General features: G+C 36.3%; 1 protein-coding gene across 16 annotated transcripts in view; it reads right to left on the bottom strand.

Moving 5' to 3' along the window:
- AFDN (afadin, adherens junction formation factor) overlaps window positions 1-13182 on the bottom strand; it is a 111801-nt gene that overhangs the window by 33692 nt on the left and 64927 nt on the right. For all 16 annotated transcript variants that reach the window (XM_042828043.1, XM_042828107.1, XM_042828154.1 and 13 more), the window contains 7 exons: window positions 12462-12607; window positions 11588-11682; window positions 8838-9103; window positions 8188-8331; window positions 5506-5704; window positions 4912-5015; window positions 3741-3827 (listed from right to left, as the gene is read on the bottom strand). In XM_042828043.1, coding sequence (XP_042683977.1) covers window positions 3741-3827; window positions 4912-5015; window positions 5506-5704; window positions 8188-8331; window positions 8838-9103; window positions 11588-11682; window positions 12462-12607 — 1041 coding nt within the window. The remainder of the gene's footprint in view (window positions 1-3740; window positions 3828-4911; window positions 5016-5505; window positions 5705-8187; window positions 8332-8837; window positions 9104-11587; window positions 11683-12461; window positions 12608-13182) is intronic.

Below are 13182 nucleotides of genomic sequence, written 5' to 3'. Positions count from 1 at the left end.
GAAGTAATGTGCTGGCCCACAGATGGCTAAGAAGTCACATGCAAAAGCCTCCAAAAAGCGATATATTTTTAAAGTAAACTGCATGCACACTCTGCTTCCAAATCATCTGGATTTCATAAAAGGTTAACCACAGTGTGGTCGGGAGTCAGGCAGCTTTTAACATCAAAACATCTTTCAGGGTTAGAGCAACCGAATTGTGCACACAACCTCAAAAAGCAATACTTTTCCCCATGCCCGACCCCTCCTACCAACTAGATTTCCATATTCTGATTACGAAAGCTACTGTTAATAATCCTACAGGAGTATTACTATAAGAAAACATGCAACACCTACCAAAGGGCAGATAGAGAAGTTAACATTTCAAGTCGCTTAACATGTGAGGTTATACAACTTCACACACACGTCAAAAAATGGTGTATAAAGCATTCAGTGTAAGAAAAGTTGTAAAGTATTTTTCCAACTTAAACAAAAAGGCAACCGCACACAACGCTGTTTACAGTGCTCTGGCACTTAACATTTGTTTCATAACTAGATTTGTTTTATCTGGTACGTATGCATACAGCATATATGCTTGCTGTGTGGTTGCTCAAAAGGGCTGTCCTGCCTCAGAAAACACCCTTACAGCACAGTGAACAAGCTGATGCACAGCAATCATGCTCTTTCTGGCATTCCTGGCAGGCTGTGAAACTTCTCATTGAATAAAATAAAGACAGCTGTGAAGAAGTAAAGCACCTCAGTATTCTACCTGTCACTAGGCAGAAGAAGGATCAAAAACAGGGTTCCAAACACTCTGTATTCCTTGACTCACCTTCCTTGTTCCTGTATTCACATTAACACTAACGTGTTTGCAGTCTGCTGGTATCACAAACTGAAACCTTCTATCCTAAGAATATGCATTCCAGTGCACCTTGTGTCCCTTCTCTACTTAAATGTAAATGACCTTTTCAGATTGCTGCCAAAAAGCAGTGACGGTCACTTGGTAATTAAAAACATTCAGTGTGAGAGGGGTATAGGGATATATTATATAGAATATATAACGTATAGCATGCAACTTCCACTTTTAAAAACTCTGAATTAGTACAGACTCAGTAACCTCTGCAAACTAATAAAAAAATCCCCTCAAAATATCAAATCATGAATCAGATGTTTCCACAAAGATGAGCAGATTACCAAACAAGGTCCTGTTGTCCACAGGGACAACAGCTGGTAGAAATTATTTTCCTTTATACCTGAGAATTTTTCATCCATTTCTATAATACCAGCCACCCACATTTCAACCAGCTCTGTACAAAGCCAGAGACATGTACCAGGAGTCCATTAAGGCACCACACGCAGGTCAGCAACGACACATAAAGCTTTCTCACAGCGTGCTACTGACAGCAACTATTTTGTCTCATCCCAGGAGAAAAACAACTGTTTTATTAAGCAAGCTTCAGAGTTGAACTTCACTCTTTGGGGCAGTGCCACCTATTGACCAACCACTGCATTCTCTTTTATTACAGCAGTTCTGAAGCAGTCAGGAAAACAGGATTTAAACAAGTGTAATTGGGTCTACAGATAAACTGGGATCCTGTGCATGGCAGCAGTAACTGAGTATTTCTAAAATTGAGTACGAGTTTTCATTTCTTCATATGAACACCTGACAGCCAACCTTTTACTATTACATAAACCCAACTCTATCCTCATTTCCCTCTCCCTCCCTTTTCATGTATTGCACTCTTTTGAAGTTTAGAACATTTCAACAAATAATACATTGGACTTCTTGCCTCAGCAAAGGAGAAAATGAAAATTTCCAGTTTTATGCTGGTAAGAGACACATCACTTGAGATGTGTCAGAATAATTATTAGTAAATGTCAACAACATAACACTAGAAAAAAAACATCCCCTCATTATTACCATCTTCTCAGCATCATTCATTCAAGGTTGAAAATAACTGATGCCTGTTTATTCTTCTCTAGTGTGCTGTATTAAGTCTATTATAGGAAAAACATTCTATTACTTATAATAATAAGTACTGTACACCCTCTTGAAAATTAACTTATTTAATTACCAGTGCAACTTATTTCAAACACAGTGCAAAACAATTTTTTCTACCAATGTCCTGATGTCTTAAAATTAAATGAAAATTTCTATTCTATTCAAGATCTGCCTCCTGCTTACTTATTTTAGACCTTTCTAAAATCAAAATTCCATTAGTGTGGCATGCATACTGCAGCAAGATGACATGCAATCACTGACTGAACCACCAGATGTTTCTGCAGCTGTACGTGGTGAAGATGGAAAGTACTGCTTTCATCACCCATGATGACATGGAGTAATGTGAAATATGTTAAATAACTTGTAAAAAAAAAACAAAGAAAACAGACAAACAAAAAAAATCCACCACCTACATTTCAAAACAGCTTAAATACTGACCAGTAGCACCATTACATACTGTTAATGGAGGAGTCAGTTGTTAAAGCAATGTATGGGATAAGACAGACAGTGCCAGAGAAAATGGAAAATTTTCCACACCTTTTACATCCTGCTTCTCTCTGTATCATAAGATATGTACCACAATGTAAAAGGAAAAAAAAAAAAATTCCACTGCATATTTTAAACCATTTAACAGCAATGCAAAGAGCAGACAGAAGTCTGATGGAGATTAAGTTCACATATCTTGAGATCCAGAATCTTCTTCATGTATTATTAACCCACACCACAAAAACAGGAGCAGACTACTGACTTGCATTCATCAGGTCCTGAGTAGCTTCCTCAATAACTGCCAATAGTTTGCAGAATATACCAACAGCACATGTCAGTTCTCCACAGATGTCAGGAGTCTTTAAAAGTTGATACCACACATGATTACAGTCTCAAGAACAGACCATGAAATGAGCAAAGTTACTCAAAAAAGAAAAAAAAAGCGCTGCGTACAAGTGAATAACTATGTGAAATAACTTCAAAGCAGTAAACAATTATATATTCAACCCATACACCCTAGGACAAGGAAGAACAGATGATTCTGAAAAGTTTCTTGTACTAGATTGCAGAGACATTATGAAAAACTTGTTCTATCTGTTGTGCAACACATCATTACAACAGGGACTTTTGGATATCAGTTACATAATTCATAACAAATTCAAAACTTTATGATTATGCTTGCTGTATGTCCCACTTAATAAAGAAAAGTCAGCCAACTGGTGGAGTCCTCCACCTGGTGGCTAGAGTTGCATGTACATTCCACATATCACCAACAGCAGGAGCAGCAGACACTACTACTAAGGAGCAAAACTTATGTCATACATGCAGCCGCATACTGTGCAAAAGATAAGCAGAAAGACGTGAACCTTAATGTATATAAACATTTTTATCCATTTATCTAATACAAAAACTGCCACACACTATTTACTTGTTTTTGTTCCTTGATACTTCAGCTATTTTCAGCAGAAGTGCTTGATAAGCTTACTTATTCATTCCCTTTAATATCTCTGCCAATTTCTAGCTCTGAAAAACGCTGCAAAAAACTTGTAGTAGAGCTTTATATGTTATAATAACTGCATCCACATAATGTTTTCTCTTCTATCATTATGTCTGTTTGATTTACAGAAACATTCCCCAGCCAGAATAAAATTACGATCGATACGATGTACATGACAAACTCAAGGAAAACAGATTTTTCCATTAATATTTTCCATTAATATTTGGGTTTATTAAAAAGTGTTCTTTCCATAACACTTAAGCAAACCAACTTCCATACCTTGGCAGCAACAATGCTGAGGCCCATTCCATTTTGTTTTTTTAGTGTTACAGTTATAATCTCAGGTTCTTTCCTCAAAGGCTGAGCCTATCAAACAAGAAAATATGAAACAAGAGAGTTCATGTCAGGCTAAGTAAATTATTTTGCAAAACAGCTAATCTACCATCAAAATTGAAGTTGTTAGAGCAACAGAAGATCTCTAAATCTCACTGGAGATAAATATTCCTGGAATTTCACTTTCGAAGTAAAGTCTCTTAATGTTTAATACAAATTCACACCATAAAGTATTCAAACATTACACCTGTGTTCTTATCAAATATTAGACCTGTGTTACGAATACTGCCACAGTTACACAATCTGCGCATTGCATCGCCTTCTCTAATTGAGTTAGGATTCACAATTTTGTATGTTAACACATAAAAATGTAACATCTATGAAACCATAGCAACTTCTAATGAAAACTGAAGTTCAGACTCAGCAGAGAAGGATGGTCAGTTTTTGATACTACATCTGGAAGATAATTTTACAAATACATCAAATGGTTAATTAATTTCAAAAGGTAGAGAGTATTAATTTCAAAAGGTAGAGGTAGAGACTTGCAGGTTTCACAAATTTTCATTTCTGAAAGCTCAAAGTGAAATAAAACTCAATATTGCATAGTCATCTAACAAATGTGTTCTGGACAGAGGAAATGAAGCTTTGAAGTCTTTTTTTTTTTAGCAACTATAATGAAAAGGAAAACTAAGGAATTCTTTTTTCCACTGAAAACATAGGAGAAGCAAGTTCTAGATTGCCGATTATTAAGAATTTATTTGCTAACTGTCTGCATAAAATAAAGCAGCCTGCAACTATTAACAATTATTTACACATACATGTCCATATACACTTTTGCCATTGTTTAAAAGGATTTTCTTCACTGTATACTGCCAAGGTGAGGGGACATTACAAACAGATTATTATATAAGAATTTTATAATGCAAAAGCCTAGGAAAACACTGAGCTACAAACAGCTGCAAATAGTTCCTTAAATTCACCAGATCACTCATGAACTACATGTTAATAATGAAGCCTGATCCTCCTAATCAGGATTAAAACTCTTTATGCATAACACAATGGCGTGCCAAGAAATCACTATTCAGTTTTCATCATTATTCCCTTAATTAATACTTACTAGCTCAGCATTCTCATGTGACAGGTGACTTTCATAGTCTGCACCTTCAAAGTATATTGTCCACGTGCCTGGTGACCGTGTATGAGGTATTAACCTACAAAAACCTAAAGGAGAAAGTAACGTCAGCATAGCCATGGTATTTGGTCAACAGATTAATTCAGATCAAATAGCCTGACACCAGGAAATAATTAATGGAAGTATTTATCTTTTTCTAAGTATGTTTAATCTTGCAACTTAAATACAATTATGTGCTCCACTGCAATTTTACTATACCTACAAAATCCTATACTTCCATAGCTGCTGCTTCTTAGGAACGTGAACTTATCTGAAAACACTAAGAGCTCCCAGAAAGAACTGCATGTACCATCCAAACTCAAAAGATGTGAAACATCAAGAATTTCACATTTCAGAATACAAGCAACCAGCACTCAGAATATGACAGCACCATGGAAATCTGCTTTGTGGAGTCTAGCTAACTTGTGCCAGGCTATATTTGGCAAAGATTAAACTTAACCTCAGTGCAATTCTGTCATTAAAAGTGGGGTTTGTTTACTGAACAATTTCTAGAACTTACTGTAAAGCAACAGAACTAACCTCTCTGACAGAGGGGATCCAAAAATTCTTGTAAACCACTTGGAACATTTCTGACAACATCACAGGAATAGCCATCTTCTGGTAAAAGAAAAGGGAGTTGTAAGTCAGGATCCTCTTCCAATTGGACTTCTCTGCCATCACTGCGAGCGAGTTCATCAGCCGTATTTTCTGCAACAGTTACTACATTCTCTATCAGTTCCTAGATAGGAGGTAGAAAGACACTGTTACTATAAAACAATAATTTTCATTAAGGAAAAAAATTAACAGGTAAAAAATACTGGGGTTTCAAGAAGATATTTTGAGAAATTGATTATGAGATATAGAAGTTCTTTGGTTCCATTTTGTACACAATGAATGCTGTATTGCATTATTTGTCAAGTGCAGTTAGAGAGTAAAACTCAACAGCGTCTGTTTTTACTCCAACTCTTTCAAATCACGTGATAGATGTTTTTACTTGATATGAGAAGTGCATCTGAAAAGCATGTAGTACAGAATATGCATGTGCAGATGGTAAGCTGAAATCACAGGCAACCTTAAATTTTTGAGAATTTTTTGCAGTATGCACTGTAAAACTAAATAAAAAACATACAACTCTTGTATACCAAGATTTACAGCTCCATTAGGACACAGATACACACAAAGGACCAATGGCATGTAAAGTTCCCTAGTTTGGAAAACTTATTAAAAAAAGTCTTTAATTTTATATTTACTGTGCACTCAGTGCAACATAAAGGACCCTGTAAGATAGTTATCTGGTTTTAAACTATCACAAACAAAGCAGAATCACTCATGGTGCAGCAAAGAACTGCAGGCTTTACATTTCATGCTCAGCTATTCTGCTTACTATCACAGAAATGTCTGTGCAACTGGTATGCTTTACAAAATGTAGCTACTATGGCAGCATATAGTGCACAGTGTGCTCCCTTCCACATTTTCAAAAGGTCCATAAGATTTCAACAGGGTATCTATTACTAGATTGCACGCATAGATAAAATTAATTCACAGATTAACAAAAATCAAACTCCTAACAAGTTCCCAAGAAGCAGAAGTCCAAGCAACATGCTGTGTTTCTGTATTCTTCTATTCATCCAGAAGAGTGCACGAGAGCTAGAAGCCTTTTCTTCTCTCTCTCTCTAAGCAGCTCCTCCATTTTTTTTTTCTGCTACTTTAACCATCATATGCTGGTAAAGAAAAGTTTTAATGTGAAAGTTTTCACTCGTTAAATTTGTGCCACGAGTTTGTGAAATAAAAAAGAAAATATTATGGGAAACTGTAGAAAAGATCTTACTCATAATTCTCAACATTCAGTGTCTTCAAAGTTGCACAATCTGCCTTAGGAACCAAGAAATTACCCATAGCTGACTGAGCTGGAAGAATCAGTACCTAAAAGCATCTTAACCTCTAACTAGCAGCATTCCTTCTTGAACAGAACTCCCACAGACGTGTGATTTTCCTAGCACCAAGATGTAACTACTACAATTCATTTACCTGAAATCTGCTACAGGTAATACATATAAATTACCAAACTAATAGCTTTATCAAAGACTCAGGTGTGACTTTCAGTTTCTTTCTTCAGCTTGTTTGGCTCCCAAGACCATCTGAACACTTTGGTCTTAACCTCAACCCAGTTACACTGAAGTGCCACTCTGAACCTGTAAGTCCAGTATAACAATTTTATGACTCGGGCACAATGTAGCACACACTCAAGACAAACTCATGCAAGCATTCTCATTCAAAAGTTCAGTTTCAGCAAGCTTCAAGGAGTAAGTCAAATAAATCCAGTATGTCTTTAGGAAGTGCTCTTTAAGAAGCATAAAAGGTACTAACTTCTAAAATAATTACATCAAACTGAAAACTATGTAAATGTAAATACATTTGTATTCCTCTGAAAAATTCAAAGTCTTGAAACTTTTCAGATTTGACAGAAGCAAGTTAGAGTTTGAATGTACATGTCTCTCTCATCGCAAGGAGTCCCACATAGCACTTGATCACAACAGGAAAAACTAGCCATACTCTAAATCCTCCTTCTGACACAAAGAAAATCTGTAATATTTAGCACTATAATTCTTCGGAGGTCCCTACAGAAAAATAATAATAAAATGTGGAATTCTACCTATCTGTAAACTGGAAATAAATGATATGCTCTTCAGCTAAAGATTTTCTTGACTGATAGCCAATATTTTCAATAAATAAATAAATAAATAAATAAATAAAAAAAAATCAACTGCACTCAGGTTGTAAGTAAACTTAAGACCTTTAGAGTACCTTTTAGTACCTTTGATTTAATAAATAGATGTATTCATAGTCAATCTATGTAGGGAAAGAATTCAGCTTAGAGCTTCAATGCACCTCTCCTCTACTACCTTACCTTCTGTAAAGTACAGTGATACCTTTCTGAATTTGCTCAAGATGTACCATGTTACCTTACCTTCTAATTTGGTGTATGAGAAGTTTTGGTAATACCCTACCTAGATTTAAGTGAAGTACATACAACGTTGGTGTCAACAAGGAGCTGCTACCACCAATACTGCTTATTGTATGAAGAGAAAACTACTCTGGTTCTTCAGGTAACTACTGCAAATCAATCTACAATAAGATACTTATTTTTAGCCGCAGTTTTCATTTTAAGTCTATGTTCCTGAGCTATGTCAAACAGCACAGCAACTGACAGACAAGACTTACTGTTGGTATGAGCGGTTCATCTGGAGCACAGTGGTAATTCTGCAACAAAGCTTGTAGCTGTAGAGAATTCAACTTAAAGCAAGTGCTGTTAATATTTGGAACATCAGCATGTGAGTACTTGTCCATGGTGAGCAATGTGGTTGCCTGAGAGGAAAAATAAAGCCAAATTTAAATTAGAATGAAACCTTAAGTCTCGCTTGTGAAATTTCTTTACTAAAGTGAGAAAACAAAGTGAGAAGACAGATATGCTACAAAAGCAGTATAAATATACCCGTACCAAACAATAAATCAATAACAAAAACAAAGCACCTGCATCTGTGAGACATATGAACACTAAACCTATCACAAATTAGGTTATTATTCTGGTACTATTCTTATCTCTTTTTAGCATGGTCATAAGCTCAGTGTTATATACAGAAATTGTACAGCATGTTGGCTAAAATAATGACTTTCATTTAAATACGAATTATATAAAGTTCACTTTAACATTTTAATATCAACGGTACTGAAAACATGTTTTATATCTTTACAGATATAGAGAATAAATTCCTACAAACTACATTCGCCCACATGCTGTTCACCAGAAAATACAAACACACTCTCCAAAAATAGAATTAAGTAGGAAGTATTAATAAAAAAAATACACTTACCTGCACTATTCTGCTTAAGTGGCAATCAGCAGCCAATTCTAAACCCTGTTTTTCTGCCCAGGCCTCAATATGACCCAACTGCTGGCGAACAATAGCTCCCCAATAATGGGAACATAACCCTGAATCTGGGGCTGTAACTAGTCTGTTAAAAAGCCACATGTTGATAAAATGAAACAACTGGGAGAAGAGCTGTATAGTCAGTGCAGCATTCACTCTACATCGTCGCAACAAGGACATAGCTCCAGTCAATGTGTGCAGCACATCATCTACAGAGACAGAACAAAGCAAATCACATTCACATACTGCAAGGTAAATGCTACCCATTTAGGCTGTAATTACTAACACATATGGATACTCTGTTCAGGTCAGTGAATGGTAAGCAGAATCTGCGTGAATTTAAGTCATATGCGCTTTCAGAAATAAATTTATTGCTTCAAATATATCTTAAACATTTTACAAGATAGAGCAACATTCAACTGAAAGTTGAAATACATCTATTATATAGATTATATACTTCTGGAACAAAGATAAGTAAGGCAAGCGAACAATACACTAGCTACAAAGTGCTCTGCTGGACCTCTTACTCACAAAGTGGAAAGAGGCTGGAAATGTGAAAGGTGAAGACAGCTTTTGACTTTGAAGCAGTGTCCCTAAGAGGCACATCTTGAGAGAAGCAATATAACTGGTAGAATTACAGTCCTGGACCTCAGGAAGCATACTTTGATTCATTTATTCAGCCTGGCTTGTTCAGGTATGAGAGTCTGCCCTACAGGACAAAAGTGCCCAAGATAGCTGACATTTTAGATACGAAGCACGAGAACAGTCAATTCTGATGTGGAGAAGTCAAACAAACACAGCAGAAAACAAGGAATTCCCAACTGAAAGGTATAGAAAGGTGGAAATGGGGATGGGCTGCTTGACAGCAGTATAGAGGCACTGCAAGTATGGCATTTAAAAAGCCAAATACCTGCCAATATTGAAACTAACAGCAAAGGATGCTGCTGTTTAGTCCACTAGCTATGGAAAGTTAAGAAAAACATGAGTTTACTGCTAAGTGGAGCCAAGTATCTAATACAGAGGATTTTTTTTTTTAATTCTAAAACAACAAAAAATGCTGAGCACTAGAGATTTATTTTGTTGTTGCTGTTTAGTTCTCACTAGTAAGGTCCCTGTGCTTTGCGGCAGTGGACATAACAGTAGAATATGACCAAACAAGGGACATCTTTACTTGCTGGACTTAACAGTAATCTACAAGTCACATCTTAAATGGTTAGGGAATCTGGCTGATATTATCACAAAACTATAATTTTCAAAGTACTGTTACAAGGGTGGAGGATTCTGATCACAAGAAAGTGGCACTGACTTGCCATTTTCAAGAAGGGCAAGAATAAGATTGGGGATCTACAAGGCCAGTCAGCCTAACCCTCCCTGGGAAGGTTATAGGGTAAATTTTTCCACAAGCCACTTTCAAAACATATAAGGTTTGGGAAGAGGTAGCACTGATTTACCAAAGGCAATTTGTGTGTAACCAGCCTAACTGCCTTCTACAGTAAGAGTACTAGAAAGGTAACAGCAGTGTATGCTTTCTTGTACCTCAGCCAACCATTTGCCAGATTCTTCCACATCATCCTAATAGTAAAATCATTGAGATAAGACCAGATAAGCAGCAGATGATATGGTGGATTTGTGGATATAAAGTACAATTTGTAACCAAATATTAAGTAACTTCCCTCATGGACTGATGCTGGGACTGATACTTTTTAATGACTTCAATGTATTAGAATCCCCAAGTCATTAATGAAGGTTATTTTTCAGAAGAACCTCAACAGCCTGGAGTAATGGGCTGACAGGAACTTCATGGAACTCAATGGCAACTCCAAGTTGTGTTTCTGCAAAAGTACAACTGTACAATAATATAGGCTGGGTGTGCCTGTATAGAAATCAGAACTGCATGAAACCTCCTAAAAGGTGACCGGTTACATACTAATCTGTTAAGTTAGCAGCACAGCCATCAGAAGAGAGGGAAGTGATCCTTTCTATCCATTCAGCATCTGCACTGGAGGAGAGCATCCAGTTTAAGACTCTCTATACTGATTTAATGGAGCAAACCCAGCAGAGACACCAAGATAATTACAGGGCTGGAGGAATAGGCATATATGAGGAAGAAAGAATTAGATTTGGTTCGCTCTGAGGAAAGAGCAGGTAAAGAACAGAGCTTACTGCTGTCTTCATTTGTCTAATGGGAGGGTTCAGAAACAGGTACCTGTCAAAGATGCACAGTGATAACACAGAACGACATGTGACAAACAAAAATTGGAACACTAGAAATGCCAACTACATGAGGGAAAAGTATTTTCACTATGAAGGAGGACAAATGTCAGAAGAGATTGCTCGGAAATGCTGTGAAATCTCTATCCTTGAGTGTAGATTAAAAAAACTAAACTGCACAATACTATGAAAAACATGATCCAGTTGAATCTGTCTTGAGCAAGAGAGGTTGGATTAAATGAGGATTAAATAACATCCAGAAGTTTCCCTATAACCTAAATTACTCTGTGATTTTAAAAACCAGTACAGACCACTCATATGCCACTACTGTCCTTTCTTATCATCCACATCCATAACAAACTGATTCAAGTAACACTCAAGGGTTAGGGCAACATGTATATATCTTATCATCATAAGAAGCATTCCATTTATTACTCATTAATTGTATGGTTTAGAATACATAAGAGATTAAGTGGTCTAACCTATTTTAGGCCTCTGTGGATTATTTTCCTCTGGATCATCAAGAAATGCTGGCATGTAGTTATTAAGCTCTGACTGCAGACAGTGAACTAGGTACCTGAAAGGGAGGGGAAAACAAAAAAAGAAAAAAAATTTAAATCTTCTACATTTTTATTATGAGTGCTTCTGAAGAGAGCTCAGGAAAATTACAAGATTTCTGAGATCGGTTTTATGTGACAATAATGATCCAAGCAATGATAAAAGGGCATAGAAAGACCTGTCAAAATATCTGAAGTGTTTAGATATATAGCAACAATAGTAACAGAGTAACAATAATAATAAACAATAGGAATTAAACAAGGTACTAATTAATAAGAATTCTGTTTTTCCTAGAAAACATACATATTCAGATTGCAATATTACTAACAATACATAATCCATTGTAAAACACACTGACAACTTCTACTTATTCTTCCAAAAGGTACTAAGAAACAGCATAAAACATCCGAATGAAACAGACTGCAGATCTGCAGAAAAACCTAGCACTAAAATTGATTGTCCTCTCAACACCTTATTTGGGCCAGTTATGAGAATCAAAACCCACTAAACTTCCCCTTCCAAAACAGGAAATCCAAACAGATTTTTATTCTTTTAATGAAGAAACACATGAAAGTAATGCAGATGGAACTCCTTGCACAGTCCAGTGATCGACAAGATAATATAACTGTACACTGAAGCCTGGTCTCTAAGTTCTCAGATATTTTAACAGTACAGAAAATACGCTATTGCTACAACTAAAATTTGAGGAAAATGTGATGTTCTTCTAAAAAACAAAGGAATAAAGCTGTCATGTTAACACATAGACTGTTAAGTGAAACAGAAGTACAACAGCCTTACTTGAATGCCATTTGAACCAAGTGTGCCAAAACATCTTGAGCATCCACAGTGATTCGGCTAAGATCACGGTCTTGCTTTACAAAATTCAGTAATTCAGATGCATTTGCCATCCAAAAGGCAAGTGCCCCAGCAATATTCTTCTGTTTCTGTAAGGAGAAAGAAGCAAGAAATAATACAGAGAAATAGCTTTTTTCTGAAACACAGCAATTTAAGAAGGCTCCAAAAGATAGACCAGTACCTTTTCCCATTTCACCAAACATACCCCAGATACCAGATATCTGCAAAATGTTTATATACAGAACTGCAATTGTTGTAAGTGTTAAGTTTAATTTTAACATGTTCTCTGAACACACAGAACTCTGTTAAGTTGCCAATAGCAGTATCAATGAAGCCATGAAATAAGCATCTAGTTACATTGTGCTGAAGAGCTTAAGTCAGTGCAGCATCTGGTAATCTGTGTGCTTTGAAGCACGTATTCCCTATTGCCCCCTGCCACCCTGATGCTGCACTCACTGGTTTTGATACCAGATGGTACAGTATCAAGTACTGATCTATCTCACCATCTCCCGACCACAAATGCCAGGCCAGGCAACCTCAGATGAAATCCAAAGAATAGGAACCACAAACAACAAAAAAAGGAAAATAAAGGGAAGAAAAAGAACTTTGGTCATTTCATATCCACATTGAAGTGCATTAAGCAGAAATTATGGAATGCCGTAAA

The sequence above is a fragment of the Centrocercus urophasianus genome, unplaced genomic scaffold (genome assembly GCF_019232065.1).
Source record: "Centrocercus urophasianus isolate 14NV4802_14NV808 unplaced genomic scaffold, USGS_Curo_1.0 seq_10, whole genome shotgun sequence".
NCBI lineage: Eukaryota > Metazoa > Chordata > Aves > Galliformes > Phasianidae > Centrocercus > Centrocercus urophasianus.
This window is presented reverse-complemented; position numbering and strand designations above follow the sequence as displayed.